This window comes from Diabrotica virgifera, chromosome 2 (assembly GCF_917563875.1).
Source record: "Diabrotica virgifera virgifera chromosome 2, PGI_DIABVI_V3a".
Taxonomy (NCBI): Eukaryota; Metazoa; Arthropoda; class Insecta; order Coleoptera; family Chrysomelidae; genus Diabrotica; species Diabrotica virgifera.
This window is the reverse complement of record NC_065444.1, coordinates 202028690-202051863: the sequence shown is the minus strand read 5'-3', so window position 1 is coordinate 202051863 and position 23174 is coordinate 202028690. Positions and strand designations below refer to the sequence as shown.

Sequence of the window (23174 nt, the reverse complement as noted above, 5' to 3'; positions counted from 1 at the left end):
GTCCAAAAGCTTTTTCCACATACGCCTTCAACTTGGCTCCTTTAATAGCAGCATCGAGTTCCAATCTTGGTATTGGCATTCCTTTGGCTTTTGCTACTTTTTCTTTTCCTGCGATGATTGAAACGCTTAAGCTCCCTCTCGCATGATCTCGTACGTAAGCCACAGTTGCAAACGCATCTTCGCTAGCATCACAAAAGCAACATATGTGAAGTTGGAGTTCTCGATTACAATTCATTTCACGATACAAAAGCGTCTGGGATGGTCGATCTTCTTTTCTCAGTGAAACTTGGTGAAACATCTGCTTTATGTCTCCAGAAATAGCAAATCGATGTTTTCGGAATCTCATAAGAACAACAGCAAGTTGTAGCAGATCAGGTCCAGTGTAAACGAAATCATTAAATGACTTTCCTTTACTTCTTGCAGCTGCATCAAATACAAGTATTGGCTTTTTACTCGGGTGAAAGGTAAAGAAATGAGGTAGGTACCATCGCTTGTCTTCTGTTTCGTTAGGGTATACTTTAACCTTTTGGAGAAATCCAGCTGAGATATATTCTTCGAAATTGGTTGTGTATAACTTAGCAAAAGGTGGATCCTTATCGGCTTTGCTTTCCATGGTTAACAGTATCTTTCTTACCATTTCTTCAGACGAAAGTAAAGGTAGAACATCATTTTTAAACAGTAAGCTTGTTTCCCAACGCCCTTGTTTCTTAATCGTTGTTTCTTCCAAAATCTTCAAAGTTTCCACATCCTCTTTTGACATTGGTGTCGCAGATTTGAATGTTGTACAATCTTCGGCTGCAATGAAGTCACTCATGACTTCAGAGAAATCTTCGTTGTTAGTTTTCTTGCGAGTGAAAATAGAGAAGTTTCCTTGTTTTCCTCTAGTTAACATTTCACCATTTCCAGCAAGAGTCCATCCTAACTTTGTTTTCACAGCAATTGGTATATCAGGAGATTGTTCAATGTAATCTCGTGACAGGAACAAGGAGATATTATCATTTCCAATGATCAGTGATGGGGTTGCATTCTTCAGTGATGGGAAAGGTGCTCTTCGTATACGGATACTTCTTCTTTAGCTCTGCAGCAGAATAGGTTTGAGAAGGCAAATTCATTACTGGAACAGTATGACACTTCAAAAGATAAGTCTTTGCATTTGGAAAGTCGCCTGAGATATCTATTCTTGTTTTCATTGATGGATCAGTGTTATCTTTTCCGTTAAACCATCCAAGTGAAAGATCTCGCCATTTACCATCTATATTAAGTTTCTTCACATTTTCTTCCAGAATGAGAGTCTTTTGAGCTCCCGTATCAAACATAGCAATGACGGATATTATAGTTCCATTAGTTCCTTTAAGTTGAACAGGGGCATACCATAATAACGTTTCTTGAACTTCATCGTCTGTATCTGTAACTGCTGATCCCTGATGGTAGTGCATATGAGTAGCTGGTGGGCTGAAGGAGGTTGAGATTTTGACTGATCTTGAAGGAAGGCTTCATCTTTTTCCTGGACTTCATTGAACCTTGAATTATCATGTAGGGATGTATGATGTCTTCCTCTACATCCTTCAACTTTACAAGTCATTCTTAATTTGCAATTTTTGACTGTGTGATTTTTCTTTAAACAGCGAAAGCACATACGATTCTTCTTTACAAACTCGTCTTTTTCCTTAATTTGTAGTGCAGAAAACTTTCGACAGTCACTTACATGATGATTTTCAATTTTGCAGTACACACAGTATTCTTTTCGATCCGGCTTGGGGTTCGTTGATACTGTTCCAAGATTAGTCTGCTTCTTCTTTCTATCTTTGTCATTTGTATTTTCGGAAGCTGTAGTGGGAGTTGACACAAGATACGCTACAGTCTGTTTTATAGAAATCCATTGTGAAAAATATTTCAGATTCTCTTCTCTTGAGGTGTCTTGTCGAAGCCAGGTGTACCACTCAGTTTCTATTTCTATCGACATCTTCTTGACCAGAGTGCTCAGGATTTCAATGGAATATAGATACTGGCTACTTTTATAAGACGTGATGCTTGCCACTAATGCTTGAACGGCGATTCCGAATTTGATTGTTGCTTCAGGTTTGGTTACTGATGGAGAAGGGGCTGCTGTTGCTTTAGTTAATAACCCTTCAATCACAAACTTTGGTTGTCCAAACCTATCTTCTAGGGTCTTCATGATGCTTTCTACATTATCGATGTTTGGTAGCAGGAATGAAACTGTCTCCAAGGCATCTCCTTTCAAAGCTTCTCTTAATCTTCGAATGTTGATTGAATTGTCAACTTTGTACTCTTTAGTTGATCGATCAAACTCAGCTTTGAAAAGTGGCCAATCTTCTGAACAACCATGGAACTTTGGCAGTTTCTCTTCTTTACGAGAATGGGATTGTGTAGCAGACACCTGTGAAATCGCTTGAGCCATCAAAACGATTGGGTCAACTGGAACATTTTTTGATTCTGGTAGACACTTCACTTGTGGTATTTCTTCCACTTCAGTTTGTATGTTTACTTCATTTGAATGATTGGTTTCGACGACTTCACCATCATCATCAGATTCTAAATACTGGTCTTCGGCAATTGATTGTCGAATGGCTTCAGCTTTTTTCTTTTTAAGCTCTTCAAGATCCTTAAGCTCTTCTTCTTGAACTAAACTTAACGACTGAAGGCCTTGTAGTTTTAGCTGAAGGTGCCTCAATGTCTTCTTACTTTCTTGCAGGTTTTTTTGTACATTGACTAGCTTCTCAGCATCATCTACACTCAGGTTTTCTGGAGAGATCTCTTTTAGGGTTGAAAAGTCCTCAGAGCATTGTTCAACTTTTTCTTCTTCTTCTATGATCTTAATTTGTAATTCAGCAATCTTTTTCTTTGTCTCGGAGTGTTTGCCTCTTGAAGCGTATTCTTTTTCAAGGGCAATTACGGATTGGTTACTGCTTGTTGAGTATACTGATGAAGTCCAATACGGCTTGAATTGACTTTTGGTTGTCTTACTCTCACTGGAGTTGGAGCATCTATTGGATTTCCAAACTCGTTGTATGTCATTCTTGGAGGGGGTCTTGATATACGCTTACTTTCACCTTCGCTTGCTGACATCGTTGTAAATAGTAGTTTACCTTTGAACTTAAAATGACTGTTTCCTTTCTCTGGAGAGCAGCTAACCTCTTCTTAATTACTTCAATTCCCGGGTTTCGGCACCAAAATGTTTCGAACAAGATAACTTTTACTTTAGTTTTACTTCTTTATCTCGTTTTACTCCTTAACTTGCCAGATTTCGAAGTAAAAATCAATCAATTTAGGTTAGCTGCAATTGAATAATAGAAATGCAATCAAATTTAGTTCTCTTTTACAAATTTTCCAACTTTTATTAATTTTCTGATGACACTGACAATTATCAATTTTTATATATAAATAGCTAAATAGGAGAGACTTAAATACTAACTTAACAAATCGTAGATAGCTGACTGAAAAACTACCTGATTTGACTTCTTCACTAACTAATTTTCTAATTGTTATTAGTCCAAAGAAATGGTTTAAACATACTGAAACATTAATAGAGTTTGTATTTTGAAGCCAATATGATGAGAACATCTTATAAAATAAAACTAGACTTATATTTTCCATCAAAATGAAAATACCTTTTCGCGCCACATAATATTCTTACCAGCTATTTTGTAGCTGGAATATTATATACCCCACTCATTTTTACGGCGTTTAGCGGTTTTATATTCTTGTATCGGGAGTTTTTCAAAGTTATTTTAAATTAAATATATGAAGTTAAATATAATGTTTCTCTATTCCACGTTAAGCGATATAAATGGTCGCCTTTTTTCTATTCGAAATAGATTGAAAAAAATATTGGGATGGCCGGTACATGAACATGGATTGCCCTATTAACATAATTAACATAAACCATTTCGGCGATAATGGTCAAACGGATTATATTTTGGAGCTTGATAACTTCGATATGGCTTAACCGATTTTGATCACTACACATAAGTTTGAAACGTATTGATAATTATCTGATGCATCTAATGTCAAGTATGATAACTGTAGGTATTACAGGAATTATTGAGCTTGAAAAACCATTTTTCCCATAGGAAATAGGTTTGATCATATTTATGAAGCATATAACTTAAAAATTCGAATTTTTCCAGAGATGAGTTATACACCGTTAGACGCGTCTAGAGTTCTTCTACAAACGCTCAGTTATTGGCACAATTGGTAGTGAAATTTTAAGTAATTGTCGAAATACCAAAATTTTCCAAGTTTCGTTTTTTAGTTTTTCGGCTATACTGAGCCGTGTGTACGTCTGATCCTAACCGCTTAGGCTCCATTTGAAAGCTTCTCAACGGTATTGATTTGGTGTATTTGCGGTTTTGCTGTCTCTCCTTGAACCTAAGATATATAACCCCAAACAATATGCCGTTTTGTACTTACCCAATCCTATAGCTGGCTTATAGGTGGTCGAAAATCACAAACTACACCGGTTCTGAATCGGCCCAGACCCACTCTTGAAACACAGAAAAAAAATTTAGATCAGTCTAACTTTTCCACAAACATACACACATACAAACACTTTCCCCTTTTTAAATAGAAATTGAATAAAATTTTCAATGGTATAACCGATTTTCAAAATTAAACATGCGTTGGAAAGGTAATGATCAGTACTATCAGAAGCCGCAAAGGCCGGACATAAATTTTCGTGATTTTTGGGAGTTTTGAGGACGAGAACTAAAAACAGACCCTAAATGGGAAGAGCCGTAAAATCCACACCCTTGGACCAAAATGGATGTTTGATATATAGACGGACGAGTTTTTTCCTTTACCTTAAGATGGGATTTGGCCCAATTTTCAATTCAGTCAGCTTTGGAAAATCGAAAACTTCGTGTATTATGTTATAGTGTCGTACGTACTTGTGCGCGATACTTCAATTCTTCCCATTATAAGTCTTTTATTAATTGTATTTCTTGGATATCAGATATAAAATAATAATACTTATATGTATATGGGTCAATACGGCTCTGCAATTCTTTACTAATATAATCTACAAAAAATATGTTTACATATTGTTGAGAATGTTTTTCAGTAGTGTAAAATAGGCTGGTATAATAATAAACAGTTTCTTACAAGTCATTGTAAGGTAATAACAGTTTGCAAAATGTCGCTTAAAATGTATAATGGTGTGAAAATACCAATAATTGGATTAGGCACTTGGCAGGTAATTAGATGTTTAAATAATATGTGAACATTGTCAATGCATTTCCTTTAAAATGCATTATTATCTCTAAAATCCTATAAATAAACATTGTAGATAACCTTGATGTTCTAAAAAGTAATTGTAAATTGTAACTACTAAACTATTTAGATAATATGACATTTAAATATCTAAAATAAAATCGTAATTACTTATTAATCTGTATATTATAAAACATCTGTATTTAAAGTACTAATTTAACGTTAACTATCCAGTTATCAATGTCGATATAGTTCGTTTATTTTTGTTCTTTAATTTAAAGGGCAGTAGGTACAGAAGAAAAAACAGCTGAAAAATATTATACACGTATACATTTATGTATATTTGTACAGTATGTTTCAGATAAAAGGAATAAATTTGTTATTTCATAAGTCGGCGACTTTAACAAAAATCCCCAAATACTTCGATTTTTATTTTTAAATCATGATATTTTGGCATATATGCCATACCAGGGACGTCATCCATCTGAGCCTGATGACGTAATCGATGATTTTTTAAAATGAGAATAGGGGTCGTGTGCTAGCTCATTTGAAAGCTATTTTAATTCTCTATTCAGTAATATAACCATTTACATAATATGTAAATATTTATATAATATTATTTGTTTATAGAGGGTATCCAAAAAAATTTTCAATAAAATTATTTGACAAAAGAAAAGACGAATGTATTAAATTTTTAATTCAAAATACATTTTATTTTTGTCAAAAAGCAGAAAAAAATGTTTATTTCACAAATAAACATTGCTTTTCGATTAAATTAAATGTTCAAACTTCCGAGAAGCATGGTAACTGGCGGGAGCTGGCCTGTACATTGAATTTAATCGAAAAGCAATGTTTATTTGTAAAATAAACATTTTTTTTTCTATTTTCGGGCAACAGTAAAATGTATTTTAAATTAAATAAATTACATATTATTCTTTTTTTGTTTGTCAAATAGTTTAATTTAAAAAAATTCGACCCATATTCCCATTTAAAAAAAATAATCGATTACATCAACACTCCCAGATGGATGACGTCATTAGTATGACATATATGCCAAAATATCATAATTTAAAATTAAAAATGAACCTATTTTGGAATTCTCCCTTATCGTCGCCGGTTTACGAAATAACGAATTTATTCCTTTCATTTGCACCATACTGTATACAGTATAAATACAGTATGGTGCAAATGAGTAATACATTCATTATTTCGTAAGCCGGGGACTTTGAGGAAAAATCGTGAAACACTTCGATTTTTAATTTTAAACTATGATTTTTCGACATACCTATATATCATACTAGTGACGTCATCCATCTGGGCGTGGTGACGTAATTGATTTTTTGGGCGATGATTTTTTAAAGGAAGATAGTGGTCGTGCGATAGCTCATTTGAAAGGTTATTAATTCTCTATTCGGTAATATAAACATTAACATAGTTATTTATATAGGATGTAAAAAAACCAATATTTTGAACTAACTTAATTGACACAAAAAGAAGAATGAATTAATTGACACAAAAAAGGCACAGTTTATTTATTCAATAAACATTTTTTCTGTTTTCTGGCAGCAGTAAAATGTATTTAGAATTAAATATTTTTTTTTTATTTTTAGGGTAAAATTGCCTTTTTGACAATGTTCCCCACTTAACATTCAAAATAAACGTCAATTTTGTTTTCATCGATCAAAATCATAAAGTAATACCAAAATTAGTCATTCACCAAACCGTGGTCAGTACCATTAAGGGATAATTATTTGTGTCCAGACATATGCCTGAAATTTAGAAGTAATATTAACTTCCTCTATTTAGGCTATTGATTATGTATTTTAGAAAGGAACTACAACGTTAACGGGGTTTTATTGTTTCATATGGTCAACTTACCTCTAAATATGAAAAAACAGCTGAGTGCTGCCTTTTAAAGGGGAGCGTTTTGAGAAAGGGGTGAATTAGTCCCTAGGCACAGGGTGAATTAGGGTGAGTTCTATGCACTTTTGGTGCAAACACAGAAAAATTGTTGCAGTTTTAATTTACTATTAAAAATTTACACCTTGTAAAGTCAAACATATTTTTTTACAAAAATATATTCAAAAAAAAAGCAAAAAAACACGAAATAAAGCAATTTTGTTTTTTTTTTGTCTCTTTTTCCACGGGAATATAGGTATAGGTATTGCTCCACAGAAAAAAAATTCTGTCCTTTCTCTTTAAAATGGCATTAGGTAGGGGTCTCTAGGATTTACATTTTCCAAAATATGATTTTTTAAAGTTCGCTACTCACAGCGATTTTGGGCCATTTTCCTTGTTATTTCGCAAACATTGTTCTGTAACTTTTTTCTACGCAGCTTTAGGTATCTGGAATGGTACATTTAATAGGAAGAAAAGTTAATTACCTTTAAAATTGTCTATTGTAGAAGGCTTTATGACTAGTTTTAAGCAATATATGGTTTTTCAAAGTTTTATACTTTTAATGATTTTTGCTATATTTTACCATTGTTTTAAAATTTCTCATTATAACTTTTTTCTTGTACATTTAGGTATATACATTTTGCAATAAAAAAAGCTTACTTTCTTTACTTTAAAATGGTGTATTGTAAAAAATTCGTAACTATCGTTAAACAAGATATGCTATTTCAAAGTATGACATATACACATGCCCTAATATGTCCCAATACATATTATGTCCCAATAAGTTGGAACCATTTTGAAAACTATTTTATCATTAACTTTATGAAAAAAATTATTCCTTATAAAATACTCTGCATAGTCTAAAAACCTTAGATGCAATCATCAGATATAAAATACAGTATACGAGGTAGATATGTTAAAATATATGAATTTCGCTCAAGACTAAAGTACCTCTACATTTCACAATATCGAAATGTTTTATAAACAAAAGTTATTTAGAATTAAAAGTTATGTTATAATATGCCATTATATTCTTTTAATTGAAAAATATAAACAATTTCAAAATGTTTCTCAAATTACGGATACCCTTGTTGGATATCCTACGGATACCTTGTTTAAAAATAGTCCTAGAATTTTTTACAATACACTATTTTAAAGTAAAGAAAATAAGCTTTCTTTTTTGTTGAACAATGTTTACATATACCCAAATGTACAAGAAAAAAATTATATAAAGAGAAATTATATAAAGAGAAAGAGAAAAAAAGTTTAAAAACAATCGTAAAATATAATAAAAAATCTTTAAAAGTATAAAACTTTGAAAAGCCTTGTCTTGCTTAAAACTAGTCATACAGCTTTCTACAATAAACCATTTTAAAGTTAATTGTCATTTCTCTGCGCAGCTTTAGGTGTATGTAATGGTATATTTAGTAGGAAAAAAGTTACAGAACAATGTTTGCGAAATAACAAGGAAAATGGTCAAACATCGCTGTGAGTGGCGAATTTTCGCTAGAGACTCCTACCAAATGTTATTTTAAAGAGGGATTATCAGATTGGTCACTCCCAATGGCAAAATGTCTCAGTATACACTCTATAGACTACTAAGTTCATAACTTCTTGTGGAGTTGAATTAGTTTTTTAAGTCGTTTTACCCCTCCTGAAAAATGCAGATGTATCACAGCCAGTTAAGGCGTGTAAAAATAGTATATGATTTTGACACTTTGCAAAAGTAGATAAACTTTTCGATGAATATATTTCCGATTGGTGTTGAGCTTTTCCAGGTTTTAAAAAAAGATAGTTTTTTCGATTGGAGTTCGAGCAGTGAGTAATACGAGCAATTCTACTTCTTCACCTACAACAATAGTTGTATTTGTTAAATTGAATTGCTCTATGGCTGTTTTAATTAGCATTACGTCAGGATCATCATTTACCGATATATTTTCAGCACTAATTTTTTTCAACAGCATATTTTCAACATTTTGCCTAGAAAGTTGGCTTTCATTATTATGTTCAAACCCTTCTGAGAAAAAAATAGGTAGGGTAATTAGATTAGCCAACGTACCGATCGAACGTGTTTATTCCGACAAAACTCATCTTTACAAATTGAATAAGACTCATAAGTAAGAAGAATTATTAAAAGTTATTACTTTTTAATATCAATTTACTATTTTTGTTAAGAATAAGCCGTAAAATTGAAATAATAATTCTTATTATTTTCGCGATATATTTGTAAATATTTTTTGTTGGCACTGTAATAGCTTATACATTGCATCCCTCGGTAGACCGCAATCTGTATAGTAGAAACAACATATTTGTAATATCTTATTATTATTATGTGTAATATAAGTTAAGTTGGCCGATAGAATATTATGTTTACTTGTATTACAGCTTCAGTGATGTATACAGGGTGAGGCAGATAAAGGGCCTATTAGAAATATCTCGAGAACCAAAGGTAAGAAAATAATGAAAATTGTTATATAGGGGTTTTGAGGTGTGAACTACTTAATGAAAATATTTTGGTCTCTTTGCTACTTCCGGTTATACCGGAAGTTGATTGTAACTTCGTTTTTTTAAATGGTATATTTTTAAATTTTTGGATTTTTCTCGATTTCTTCTTTCTTTAAATATAAGGTTTTGTAATATTATACAGGGTAGGTTAAAAGATAATTACGTTTTCTTATTAATTTCGTAGCAATATTCACACCCTGTAGGCTTGTAGTAGTTTGGCATAATAAATTCTATTTATGTTTAAATGATTTTAAATATAGTCTTCTATTGTTAGCAATTATTAGTATAGCTAAATTTTTCGTTTTAGTATACAGGGTTGGTCGAAACACGGAATGAGTATTTTCTGAGTTTTCTTAAATGGAAATCCTGTATTTTAGTATTGTAATGAAATGTTATTTTATGGTACATTTTAATTACTTCAGCACTCCCTGTACCTAACTGCTTTAATTTGTGAGTTATTGGTGATTCAAGCAAAACATTAATTGCAACACAAAATATGTGAAATTGTATTAGGTTGGCCGTGAAAATATTCAATCACAAATAATTTTTTGAAAATAAATACATATTAATCTAGACTGATACTTAAAATTTCCAATAATGGTTGAACTGTCAAAATACCATCGAAGTTAAGATTGTTGGTGCGATTAACAATTAAGCACAAATTAAAGCAGTTAGGTATAGGGAATGCTTAAGAAATAAAAAAGTACCATTAAATATCATTTCATTACAATACTAAAATATAGGGTGTTCCATTTAAGAAAACTCAGAAAATACTCATTCCGAGTTTAGACCCACCCTGTATACTAAAATTAAAAATTTAGCTATACTAATAATTGCTAGCAATAGTAGACTATATAGAAAATCATTTGAATATAAATAGAGTTTATTATGTCAAACTACTACAATCCTACAGGGTGTGAATATTGCTACGAAATTAATAAGAAAACGTAAATATCTTTTAACCTACCCTGTATAATGTTACAAAACATTATATTTTAAGAAAGTAGAAATCGAGGAGAATCCAAAAATGTCAAAATATACAGGGTGTCCTCTTTAAAAAACGAAGTTATAAGCAACTTCCGGTATAACCGGAAGTACCAAGTAGATGAAAATATTTTCATTAAATAGATCAGTATTCAAAACCCCATTATTCCAATTTTCATAATTCAGTTACCTTTAGTTCTCGAGATATTTCTAATAGGCCCTTTATCTGCCTCACCCTATATACGTGGTGTACTAGTACATTATGACGATCAGAACTTTTTCAACTCTTTGAATCGTTGTATCTCAAAAACGGTGGCTCTTAGGAAAAAGAGTATTAAAATATTTTTTATAGATAATTATTTATTCTACATTTTTTGTTAGAACTAATTTTATTAAAAAACTTGCCGTTTCGCTGAAAATCGCTATTCTATCGTAATTCGCGAAAACCATATTTGGTGACCTTTGACCCCGCGTAAATTTGTTAGCTCGGGTCGGATTTATGAGGACTTTTTAGATTTAATTTATGATGGTATTTTGAACAATCCTGCCAATTTCTAGCTTGATGGTAATTATTGTAACCTCACTCCTATTTTTGAGTCTAACTAGACCGGTCTAATAGTATAATGAACTCACATTGGCAACCCTTTCATCATTTGAAAATTGCTTTATTTCGTGTTTTTTTTTATTTTTCTTTCAATATATTTTTGTAAAAAAAATTTTTTTTATTTTAAATGGTTATATTTCGATAGTAAATTTAACCTGAAACAATTTTTCTGTAGACGTGTTTGTACCAAAAGTACAGCTGGTTCCTAAAAAAACTGATACGACTCTTAGTAAGATTTGATCATTTTGAGCAGTGTATGATTGATCTGACATTATATTTATTATGACAGACAAATAATAAAATAAACAAACAAACAGCCATTTTTTGACGTTGAACAGAATAAGTTATCTGATAAATTTTAAAATTTGGCAGTGACAGTGACATCATGTAAATAATAAGTATTTATACTTCAAAACAAACTGCTCAATGTTCTACAAAATACGCTTTAAGAGTCGTATCAGTATTTTTTTGAACCAGCTGTACATTATGGTACATTCCAAAATGTGGCAGTGACAGTGACATCATGTAAATAACAAGTATTTATCCTTCAAAATACACTGCTTAATTTTCTACAAAATACGCTTTAAGAGTCGTATCAGGTTTTTTTGGAACCAGCTGTACATAGAACTCATCCTAATTCACCCTGTGCCTAGGGACTAATTCACCCTTTCTCAAAATCGCACACTTTTAAATGGTATCACTCCGCGGTTTTTTCAAATTTAGGGGTCCATTGACCATATGAAATAATAAAACCCTGTTAACGTTGTAGTACCTTAACTGTCTTATTTTGAACATAATTAACCCTTTCAATAGCCTAATTCTAATGTTTGTTTTCAGTCTATAAACGAAGATGAACTGGAAGCTACCCTCGATACTGCATTAACTATTGGGTACCGGCATATAGACACAGCAGCTGTCTACCATAACGAAAAATGTATTGGAAAAGTCTTACGAAAATGGTTTGATTCTGGAAAGTTAAAACGGGAAGATATATTTATTACTACTAAGCTTGGTCCTGAACAAACTCATCCCGATTTAGTTGAATCGGCATTAAATGATTCCTTAGAAAAGTTACATTTGGAATATGTAGACCTTTATCTTGTGCATTTTCCTATCCACATGAAATTAATTGATCCTCTTAAACCATGGCACATGTTGGATACAGATTATCTAGAGGTTTGGAAGGTAAGATTAAAATTTCTTTCTAATTTTTCATTCGTCTGGTTCATCAAAGCATTTTGTTCATGTTATTTTCACTATCATTATTATCATCAAATTGTACGCGTCCACTGCTGGACATAGGTCTCCCTCTTATAGCCTTTCCATCTGTGTATGTCCTGTGCGGCTTGCATCCAGTTACTGACAACGCGCTTCAGATCGTCGGTTCATCTAGTTGGTGTTCGTCCTCTGCTCCGTAGTGCTTTTTCCCAGTAAGCAAAAGTACGTACATAAGACGAACTAAGTACGTACTGATGGAACATACTATATGTAACTAGTACATTCTATATATACATATTATGTACATACTACAGAGTTGGGATAAAGTATGGAACCAAGCAAATATCTTTGAAACGAAAAGAACAATATTTATGAAACTTTGCATGCAAGTACAGTGACGCAAAAGGTATCTGTTGCCATATTTTTTGTTACTACTCCACTTCCGGTGTCACTGGAAATACCCTTAACTTATTTACTTTAAATGGGACACCCTGTATATTTTTGCAGATTTTAAAAGAACTTGTTATTTTTAATTCATACATACCAAGTTTGGAAGAAAAAACTATTAAAACAAGAAATAAATCTCTTTACAGTTAAAAAATAGGTTAATTTATTTACGTTAGACCAATGATATTAAAAATAAAAAAAATAATTTCAAATGTTGAAAATGTCTATTGTTTATCTCCTGACTACGTGCAAGTCTATAAATAAATTCGTGAGTCACTTTTTGTAAGATTTCTCCACGTATTCACCTTCATCAATTATTCTTTGTCTCAAATCCTGCAAGCATGTTGGTGGACTAACGTAAACAACGAGTGGGCCATTCCATCGATTTGGAAAATTGACTTCCAAAAAATGAAAATTCATCATAACCGATTATCATTCATATTTCAATACGATCTTTTTCACTTAAAAGAACCATTTTTAATACAACTTATTTCTGTCAATTAGTTCAGTATCTAACCGTTTTACCTACTATACTAAATTCAAATAAATCACGCAGTGCATGTAAACAACAATTTTAGTCTACAGACAGTATAGATGGTACTCGTTTATTTCCTACTACGGTGTATTAATACAAAAAATTATCTACAGACACTTCTTAACAAATTTTTCTACCAAATTTGGTATGTATGAATTAAACATAACAAGTTCTTTTAAATCCGCAAAAATATACAGGGTGTCCCATTTTAATTAAATAAGTTAAGGGTATTTCCGGTGAAACCGGAAGTCGAGTAGTAACAAAAAATATGGCAACAGATGCCTTTTGCGTCACTGTACTTGTATGCAGGGTTTCATAAATATTGTTCTTTTCGTTTCAAAGATATTTGCTTGGTTCCATACTTTATCCCAACCCAGTATACACACTTATGATGATTTATGCAAATAAAAGTAAATTTATGTGAATATATATTTATTATTTAAAAAAAAATAAATTCAATTTGTATTCTGATTCCTTTTGCTTGAAAGTTTTTAAGCGATCCCCGGCTCTCCTCAACCATCGTCTAATTTCTTGCTCCGCCACATTCTTATCACTACATTTTTGACTTTTTATTGTCGCTTCTATAAAGAAAGAATATTAAATTATAAAACTGGATACTTTTGATGAAGAATATTTTGTCACAACCATCATCAACTGAAGCGTTAATTAACCCATGGAAATACACCCATATAAATAAATAATACTGCTAAATGTATATATCTGCTTTGTGTGTCTCCGAAAATCAATTCATTTTTGCAACTGCTCTAAATATTTGGAAATTTAGAAGTGGGTTGTTTTTTACAATAATTTAAAAAAATCTGTTTTAAGACTGATGTCCCTCTAGTACCCTTAAATGGTTTATTTTAAGCCCAATAAATTATAGTTAAATGTATAGTACATATTTATCTTCGTTACATAATGCATTTGATTACAGTCTTAAAAATCAAAACATCAAAGACTATAACTGCAAAGAGAGTCTCTGAGAGAGAGTGTGGTAATGGATAATGTTCTAAATTTTCAAAAACATCCATTGAAGTATCATTAGTGTCTGTCATATCCATAGTTTTATTATCTAACCTAGTATTATCACTTTGCTCTGAAATATTAATACTAGATATTTTTTGCACATTCATTTCTAGATCTGGATCCCGCGTATGAAAAAAAAGTTGATTAATAGCAAGCTGAAAATTTGTTAATAGCTTAAGGGTGTCTAGTCAGATAAACTTTGATATATGGGAACACTGGAACAGGGGCAATTTTAATTGTGGAATAGATTCAAAATTTGGAACGGCCAGACCACGAAAACGACACATTTATTTTGTCCGACAGAATAGACTTAAACTCTCCGAACAGAGATTAAACTCTCATGCAAAAATCAGACTGCTATTTATCACCTGTCATAATTCCTGTCATTTGACATATTCTAGATGTTCCACTCATTAAAATGCCCATTTGGTGATAAATAGCAGTCTGATTTTTGCATGAGAGTTTAATCTCTGTTCGGAGAGTTTAAGTCTGTTCTGTCGGACAAAATACATATGCCTTTTTCGTGGTCTGACCGTTCCAAATTTTTAACCTGTTCCACAATTAAAACTTCCCCTGTTCCAGTGTTCCCACATATCAAAGTTTGTCCGACTAGACACCCTTAAGCTATTAACAAATTTTCAGCTTGCTATTAATCAACTTTTTTTTCATACGCGGGATCCAGACCTAATCCTTAAATCTTTTCAATTGCTTTCTAGCGTTTTTGTAATGTTTACTATTTGATGACATGTGTAAAATTTAAAATAGATACCTAAATGAATTAATTGCTAAAATTACTTTTTTATTCACCAATATGAAAAAAAACCATATTTGAAGTACAAAAACAATCAAAATTTATGAATCTTAAAGTTTACCAAATGGTTTTGTTTTAAATATACTTATTTTTTATTTAATAATTTATTTATCTAACTTCCTCACCCACAAAATTTTGGACGATTGATCATTTTTGACTGTTTACCGAGACAGATTTTACGTCAGTAGGTGACATTTACTAGCAACTCGACGGTAAGTAAACCAACTCGACGGTAAGTAATCCAACTCGACGGTAAATAATTCACTTACCGTTGAGTTAAAAAATCCCTTAATTTTAATTTATTTTTTGAAAGAATAAAGAAAACTAACGAATTATTTATTAATATTGAAACTTATGGTACAATTTGTTAAATTATTTAATGAAATCCCACTTGTTTGGGCGTCTTTGAACGAAATATGCCAATAGAGTCTTTTCTTCGATTCTTAAATTCTTGCCTTCGCACCATTTTTTAAAACTTTGGTAGGTATTTTGATAACGGATTTTGGATTTTTCGGGAATAATTGCGGAACACCCTTCTTCCCAAGCCCGTTCAATTTCTTCAAATTCACTTTCGCTCATATTTTAATTTATAATAATCAAAATTGTACTTAAAATTATTGACAACTAAATAAAAACTCAATTCTCCATTGTTGTTATGCACCCTAGTTACTACCTAACAACCAAAGTATCTATCTTGATAAAATGAATGAAACTAGTCAATATGACGAAAATTTAATTTTATAATTTATAATGGTATCAATCGTGCAAAAAACGTTATAAGCATGTCGAACGTTAAGGGTAACCGATCTCAGACAATAATTTGAGTCGTCGCCCCGCTCCTTCTCCAAACAATTGTCTTCGATCGATAAAAAACCCTTACCGTTCTCCATACTTAATATACTATTTCAGTATGACTATATAAGTTAAAAAACACTCACCTCAATAAGATAACAGAAAACCACACTATATAAGCACCAACACCAAAAATAAGTAAAAAAAATCTAAATGAAACTGTCTTGCAATAAATTATCACATCAAAACTGTACTCAGTAATAGGTATTTAATAATTAATAGGTACACAGCTATTAGAACAGGGATAAAATCGAAAATAAATCTCAAATACAAATACACAACCAGGAAGAAAGTAACAATACTATGATCCTAACCCAGATAGGTGGAAAATTCCTAACCAAATAAATTAGGTTAGGTTAACCTGACCTAACATAATAAATATGCTTTAGCTCTTCTCATGGTACATACTTAACACGTAATAGTACGTACTCTTCTGTATGTACTGGTATGTACCCCAGTGTACGTACTTAAAACACACATTTTACATCATGTACGTACAGTACCAAAATTGTACGTACTCAAAACGTACTGTGCTGTTTGGATTCTCGTGGCATCCACTCGACAATACGTTTTACGCGAATCTTGTTCACAACTTTTTTGTAAGTGTTAATGTCTCCGCTTGAACCTTCTATACTCTGGGTATAGAGATTTTGAAGAAAAGAACTGACGGAATAGGGGGAAAATAAATGAGAAGAGATTTAAGACCAAAAGAAGAGGGGCTTAGCTCAGAAGGACAAATTAAATGGGCAGAGAGACACTAAATCTCAAGTGGGTATTCGGGCTAGCTTCTATACACCGAATATTGGCTTTAGAGATATAAAAAGGAAAGATTTGATAACGAAATGATAGTAATTAGGAAGAAAATGAGACCTGTTAATACAGAACCTAATACAACTAGGTAAGACCACTGGAGAGAGATCGAGATAAAAGGGACGATAAAGAGAGAAGAAAATGGGCGCCAACTCGGACAGCTCAACTTCTGGGACAAAATAATTGAAAGCTCACTCTACTTAACTCTAGCAAAAAAAATTAAAACTAAGTTTTGGGCCCAGAATTTGAACAGCTAGAGATTTTTGAAGTAACGAACTTCAGGAACTAAATGACACTGGTTACGACCACCTAAAATACAAAATACTAAATACTAATCTTGTCTTGCTATTTTATATACTAGTGATACAGACTGAAATAAAACATCAACCTTTCTAATAACAAATATATTAACAATAATAACTATATTATACATATATTGACAATGTAATATATAACTCGAAATACAATAACAGTGGTAGTGGGTTGTGTAACTGTCAAACAGGACCAAAAAGCCACTAACATGCAATTAACCACTACACACTGCGCTAAGTAAAGGTATTAGTAGAAAATCCAAAGCAAAAGTCCGTTTGAATTGCACAAAGTCCTTACAACTAAAAGTTAGTAATATTCCCTAAATTGAACTCGTCTAGAGTGAGATACACGACTAGAACGCTACGGTTACCAAAAAATTAAGTATCTCATCTAGCAAAATAATAATAATTATATAATTGATTTATATAAATAAGGTGGTCAGTGACTCTTTATATACAATGTAAAAACCGCCTAGACATATTCCCTATTTAAAATCCGCGACAAAATTTTACCCCCGATTCCCTATCAAATTTTAAGCTACAATTATTTATAATTAGTATTAAACGAGACCTGATTTTATTTATTTACACAAAAAAACTATTACTTATATTGAACAAAAAAAAACAACGACAGAAAACCCTATCTATCATGAAGAAAATATGTACCCATTGTAGTTTACTTCCTCGTATGCATACGAAAAGTATACACTGTAGCAAATATATAGTGGCCAAAAGTATATAAAAAGTAAACAAACTTACTGCATTTGAAAGTTTAAGTCAAATTCTATCGGTTTTGATTATTTGCATTGCTAAAAATTAAGGTTTTATTTGTTAAACAAAGTCATAAACACATAGTGTTTCCCGTGTCAATGCATGCGTTTTAATGTACGTAATCTACGTAGAAATTCTGTATGCGCGCCTACTCGCTCGATTTCAAATAAGAAATGCATTGAAAACATAATTCAATCACTATGTGTTTGTGTTTAGCAGCTTTGTTTAACAATAAAAAAATTAATTTTTAGCAATGAAAGTAATCAAAAGCGATAGAAGTTGACTTGAACTTTCAAATGCGGTAAGCAGAATTGCTATTTTATTTTTCAATCAAAAGTTATTCGGGTTCAAAAATTGCAATTTTACGATTTTTTGAAAGTTCAACCGCGTTTATATCGAAAACTGTGTATCCTACGAAAAAACTTATAAAAACATTTTTTGCTTAGAATGACCCAAAAAATACAAAAAAATGTTTTGTTTTGCGAAAAATTGCTGTTATGTGATTCCTCAAGTTCTTTGTTTATAACAATCTTATCGACATCCGGATCGACTGTTGCCCAAAAAATTCGTGTTCTACGGGTCAAAATACATAAAAAAACTTGGGTAAGTCCATCTGAATTAAAGAGGCCGTTGTACCCCCACTGGCGACAAGACTAAAATGGAAAAATATAACAAAATAAAAATTTCCCAAATTTTTTGGGTCTCCGGTTTCTCTGACGTAGTGTATTTATCTCCTACGGAGAAACTTCTATATCTAATGGTATTATTAATGTGAATCTTCTACTACACTGCATAGGTACATAAAATCTTTTAAATATACAAAAAGAACCAAAGAAATACGATAATTGCAGTTAATTTCTTCTTTTGTTTTTTATTAATAGAAAATGGAGGAACAAGTTGATTGCAAAAGGGCTCGAACTATAGGAATTTCTAACTTCAGCATTGAGCAAATGGAGAGAATAATGAAAAACTCAAGAATAAAACCAGCCAATACGCAAGTGGAACTTCAGGTCTACTTTCAACAAAAGGAATTACGAGAATATTGTCGGAAAAACAATATTGTCGTAGTTTCCTACTCTTCACTCGGATCTCCAGGAGCACCAGACTTCTTTAAAAAGATAGGAAGGTATTTTAAACCATTAACTATGTATTATTAAGCTTTAAATAGACTCTTAACCCAAAACTTTTGCAGAAAGTGTGTATAGAAATTATTTTTTGTAAATATAAGTTGGACTTATAGTCCGATCAAAGCACACAAAACTTTACGAAAACCTCAAAAAAACTAAAAGAAGGATGAGAATTTAGGAATAGGTAGTTAAAATTATCTATTATTATATAAGAAAGAGTTTACAGTTCAACATCACCTTTTCTGGGGGTGAAAAAATATACATTTAAAATAAGTCCGGAATTGGATAAAATGTCACTAATTCTAAGCAACTTTTGTTCTATAGAGTTTTTTCACTAAGGCGATACTTTTCGAGTTATTTGCGAGTGAATATGTTCATTTTTAACAAAAAAAACATGTTTTTGGACGGTTGTTCGCAAACAATTCAAAAGTAAGTATTTTGTCGAAAAAAATATTCATATCAAAATATAGCTTATAAAAACCTGAAAAAAATGGTGTATGCATGAAGTCTGTAGACCCAGTAGAAGCAGAGTTGTAGCTAATGAAAATTAGGTTCATCTTCGTCAAATTCCAAATCGAATATTTCAACGTGAAATAACTAAAAAACGAAACACTTTTCGGAGAAGACTCATTAAAACTTTTTTAAAATGTTTAAAAATAGGTTTATTTTTGTTTTTTAAAAAACTTCTAACATTAAAGTTAAGTGAGTTACGCTTAAAATATTGTTGGTTCCTTTTATTTGCTGGTAAAAAGAATCGCCAAAATCACCCCCTAATTGGAATCCCAAATAAAATTAATCGTTACCGCTTCACAAGTTAATATTTTTTATATGATCTGTAAGTTTCACCGGTTCAAAGTGCTTATTTTTGAAAAGGCTCTAGTTAAAATAGCTTGAACGAGTCACTAATCACGAGTGTATGCAAATTTTGAACAGCCATATTATAACCAATTTTTGTATAAGAAGAAAACAAAAAAACCAAAATATTCAGCAAAGCAAAACTTACATTTTACTCTTTTTGAAATTTTTGGAATTACTAAAAATGTTTAAGTTATTTTTAAAATAAATAAAAAAGTAAACTTGAAACCAAATTATTTTATCAAATATTATATTCAAAAAATCAAAAATAATGTCTGCTCGGGCCGAATTTTTTTTTTTTTATAAAAAAAGTCATTTTTTTAATTATTAATTAATTATAGTCGTGACAAAATTATATCGGGCACCCCTTGTTTTTTATAAGTTTTAACATACTAAAATAAATAAAAAATAATTTTTATCCATTAAACAAATCAGTGCAGGACAAATAATTCAAATTCAATAGGATTGTCAGGGCAGACATTTTTTAGTTCGTAAAGCTTGTAATTTCCTTTATTTTAAAAATATACACGTCACCGTTGAAAACAGTTATCTCTTGTCTCGGGCCCCTCCAGAATCAATTATTTTTAGCGATACCCTGAAAATCTTACTGGTTTTGACTATACAGTGTGTCAATTTGAAAAGTTGCCACCCTCTATAATTTGGTCCCTCTAGAAATCTATACAGAATCTAAACATATGAAAAAACACGTCAAATTTATTTGTGAGGGGGACATTTTGCAGACCAGTTTTCAAGTTAATTACATCAACCCTCTAGCGGAGGCGGTTACAATCCCCAAAATCTTTAATGGACAGGGGGTTGAGTGATACCTCATTTTAAAGGTTGTTCAACTATCTTTTCAAAAATACTACATTTTTTATATTTTTTTTCTGTACTTTTGGAAAAATCAAGTAAAGTATGTATAGCAGTTATAATGTAGCATATAATATTAGCATTATTAGCATTAATAGCAGTTATAATATAGCAGTATAATCAGTTCCGTCGGTATAGCATTTGAGCTTGCAAGCAGAGCTGCCCAAAATTTTTATTTTTTGTAATATTTAGGGGGTCAATAGTACTGTAAATTTAAAATCACATCTAAATTCCGCCGTTGGGTTAGCCGCCATCTTGATTTTAAAGGAGAACCGTTTTTGCTTAATATCTTCGCCATTTTTAACTTTTAGACAAAAGTTTGAGGACTGATTTTTGTCGGAAAGTTGAAAATGATGGAGATATTAAGCAAAAACCGCCAGTTTGGTTTTCTTTCAAAATCAAGAATGCTAGTAACGCAACGGCGTAATTTAGAAGAGATTACACCAATTACACCATCATATTAAAAAAATAAAATTTTGGACAACTCGGCATGCAAGGTCAAATTCTATCCCGACTGGACTATATTATATACTATTTTACTTGATTTTTCCAAAAGTTCTGAAAAAAAATATAGGGTGAGGCAGATAAAGGGCCTATTAGAAATATCTCGAGAACTAAAGTAAAGAAAATTATGAAAATTGGAATATAGGGGTTTTGAGGTGTGAACTATTTAATGAAAATATTTTGGTGTCTTTGCTACTTCCGGTTATACCGGATGTTGATTGTAACTTCGTTTTTTTTTTAATGGGACACCCTATATATATTTACGTATTTGGATTCTCCTCGATTTCTTATTTCTTAAAATATAAGGTTTTGTAATATTATACAGGGTAGATTAAAAGATAATTACGTTTTTTATTAATTTCGTAGCAAAATTCACACCCTGTAGAATTGTGGTAGTTTTACATCAAAATCCTTTTATATGTTTAAATGATTTTTAATATGGTCTACTATTGTTACCAATTAATAGTATAGCTAAAATTTGAATTTTAGTATACAGGGTGGGTCGAAACTCGGAATGTGTATTTTCTGAGTTTTCTTAAATGGAACACACTATATTTTAGTATTGTAATGAACTGGTATTTTATGGTACTTTTTAATTTCTTAAGCATTCCCTATACCCAACTGCTTTAATTTGTGCTTAATTGTTAATCGCACCAACAATCTTAACTACCTAGATATTTTGATAGCTCAACCATTATTGGCAATTTTAAGTATCAGTCTCGATTAGTATGTATTTATTTCCGAAAAATTATTTGTGATTGAATATTTTTACGGTCAACGTAATAAAATGTCAGGTATTTTGTGTTGCAATTAATGTTTGGCTTAAATCACCGATAACTCACAAACTGAAGCAGTTAGTTATAGGGATTGCCTCACAAACTGAAGCAGTTAGGTATAGGGATTGCTTAAGAAATTAAAAAGTATCCTAAAATACCGTTTCATTACAATACTAAAATACAGGGTGTTCCATTTAATAAAACTCAGGAAATACTCATTTTGAGTTTCGACCAACCCTGTATACAAAAAAAGGAAAAATTTAACTATACCAATAATTCTTAACATAGTAGACTATATTAAAAATCATTTGAACATAAACAGGGTTTATTATGTCAAACGACTACAATTTTACAGGGTGTGAATTTTGCTACGAAATTAATAAAAAAACGTAATTATCTTTTAACCTACCCTGTATAATATTACAAAAACTTATATTTTAAGAAAGAAGAAATCAAGGAGAATCCAAAAATGTAAAAATATGCAGGGTATCCCATTTAAAAAAAAAAACGAAGTTACAACCAACTTCCGGTATAACCGGAAGTAGCAAAGAGACCAAAATATTTTCATTAAATAGTTCACACCTCAAAACCCCTGTATTCCGACTTTCATAATTTTCCTACCTTGAGTTCTCGAGATATTTCTAATAGGCCCTTTATCTGCCTCACCCTGTATATGTAGTGTATGTGGTATTTTTAAAAAGGTTGCTGAACTACTTTTAAAATGAGGTATCACTCAACCCTTCTTTCCATTAAATATTTTGATGGTGGTCTCCGCCCCCGCTAAAGGGTTGATATAATTTAGTTGAAAACTGGTCTACAAAATGTCCCCCTCATAGATAAATTTGATGTATTTTGCATATTTTTAGATTTTCAATAGGAACCAAATTATAGAGGGTGAAAACTTTTTAAATTGGCAGTTTTATAGTTGTTAATCTTCGTCCGTCTTCCCATAAGGGATCAACAATTAAATAATATATTAAAGAAAAACGTGTCAAAAATTCTAATCGGGACCTGATAGAAGAAGTAAAATTTAATAAAAA

The 23174-nt window shown here is 31.4% G+C and overlaps 2 protein-coding genes across 2 annotated transcripts in view; one reads left to right on the top strand and one right to left on the bottom strand.

The window, feature by feature from the left end:
- Positions 1–1330: 1330 nt before the first annotated feature.
- On the bottom strand, positions 1331–3087 carry LOC126880899 (uncharacterized). Its single transcript, XM_050644973.1, has 2 exons — positions 2958–3087; positions 1331–2895 (listed from the first exon to the last, which is right to left on the bottom strand). Exons 1-2 carry the CDS (start codon positions 3085–3087, stop codon positions 1331–1333), a joined length of 1695 nt encoding a protein of 564 aa, XP_050500930.1.
- A 2003-nt stretch (positions 3088–5090) lies between these two features.
- LOC114340575 (uncharacterized) overlaps positions 5091–23174 on the top strand; it is a 42448-nt gene continuing 24364 nt past the window's right edge. The window contains exons 1-3 of the mRNA XM_050643012.1: positions 5091–5212; positions 12059–12406; positions 18884–19128. Of these exons, the coding sequence (XP_050498969.1) occupies positions 5153–5212; positions 12059–12406; positions 18884–19128 (653 nt within the window). The 5' untranslated portion in view covers positions 5091–5152. The remainder of the gene's footprint in view (positions 5213–12058; positions 12407–18883; positions 19129–23174) is intronic.

What these genes read in the sequence shown, in the direction of transcription:
- LOC126880899 (XM_050644973.1), bottom strand. Translation starts at nt 3,087, where the DNA reads ATGTCAGCAAGCGAAGGTGAAAGTAAGCGTATATCAAGACCCCCTCCA. An exon ending in ACCAAAAGTCAATTCAAGCC is followed by an intron (nt 2,896 to 2,957) that starts GTATTGGACTTC and finishes CCCTTGAAAAAG; the next exon opens with AATACGCTTCAAGAGGCAAA.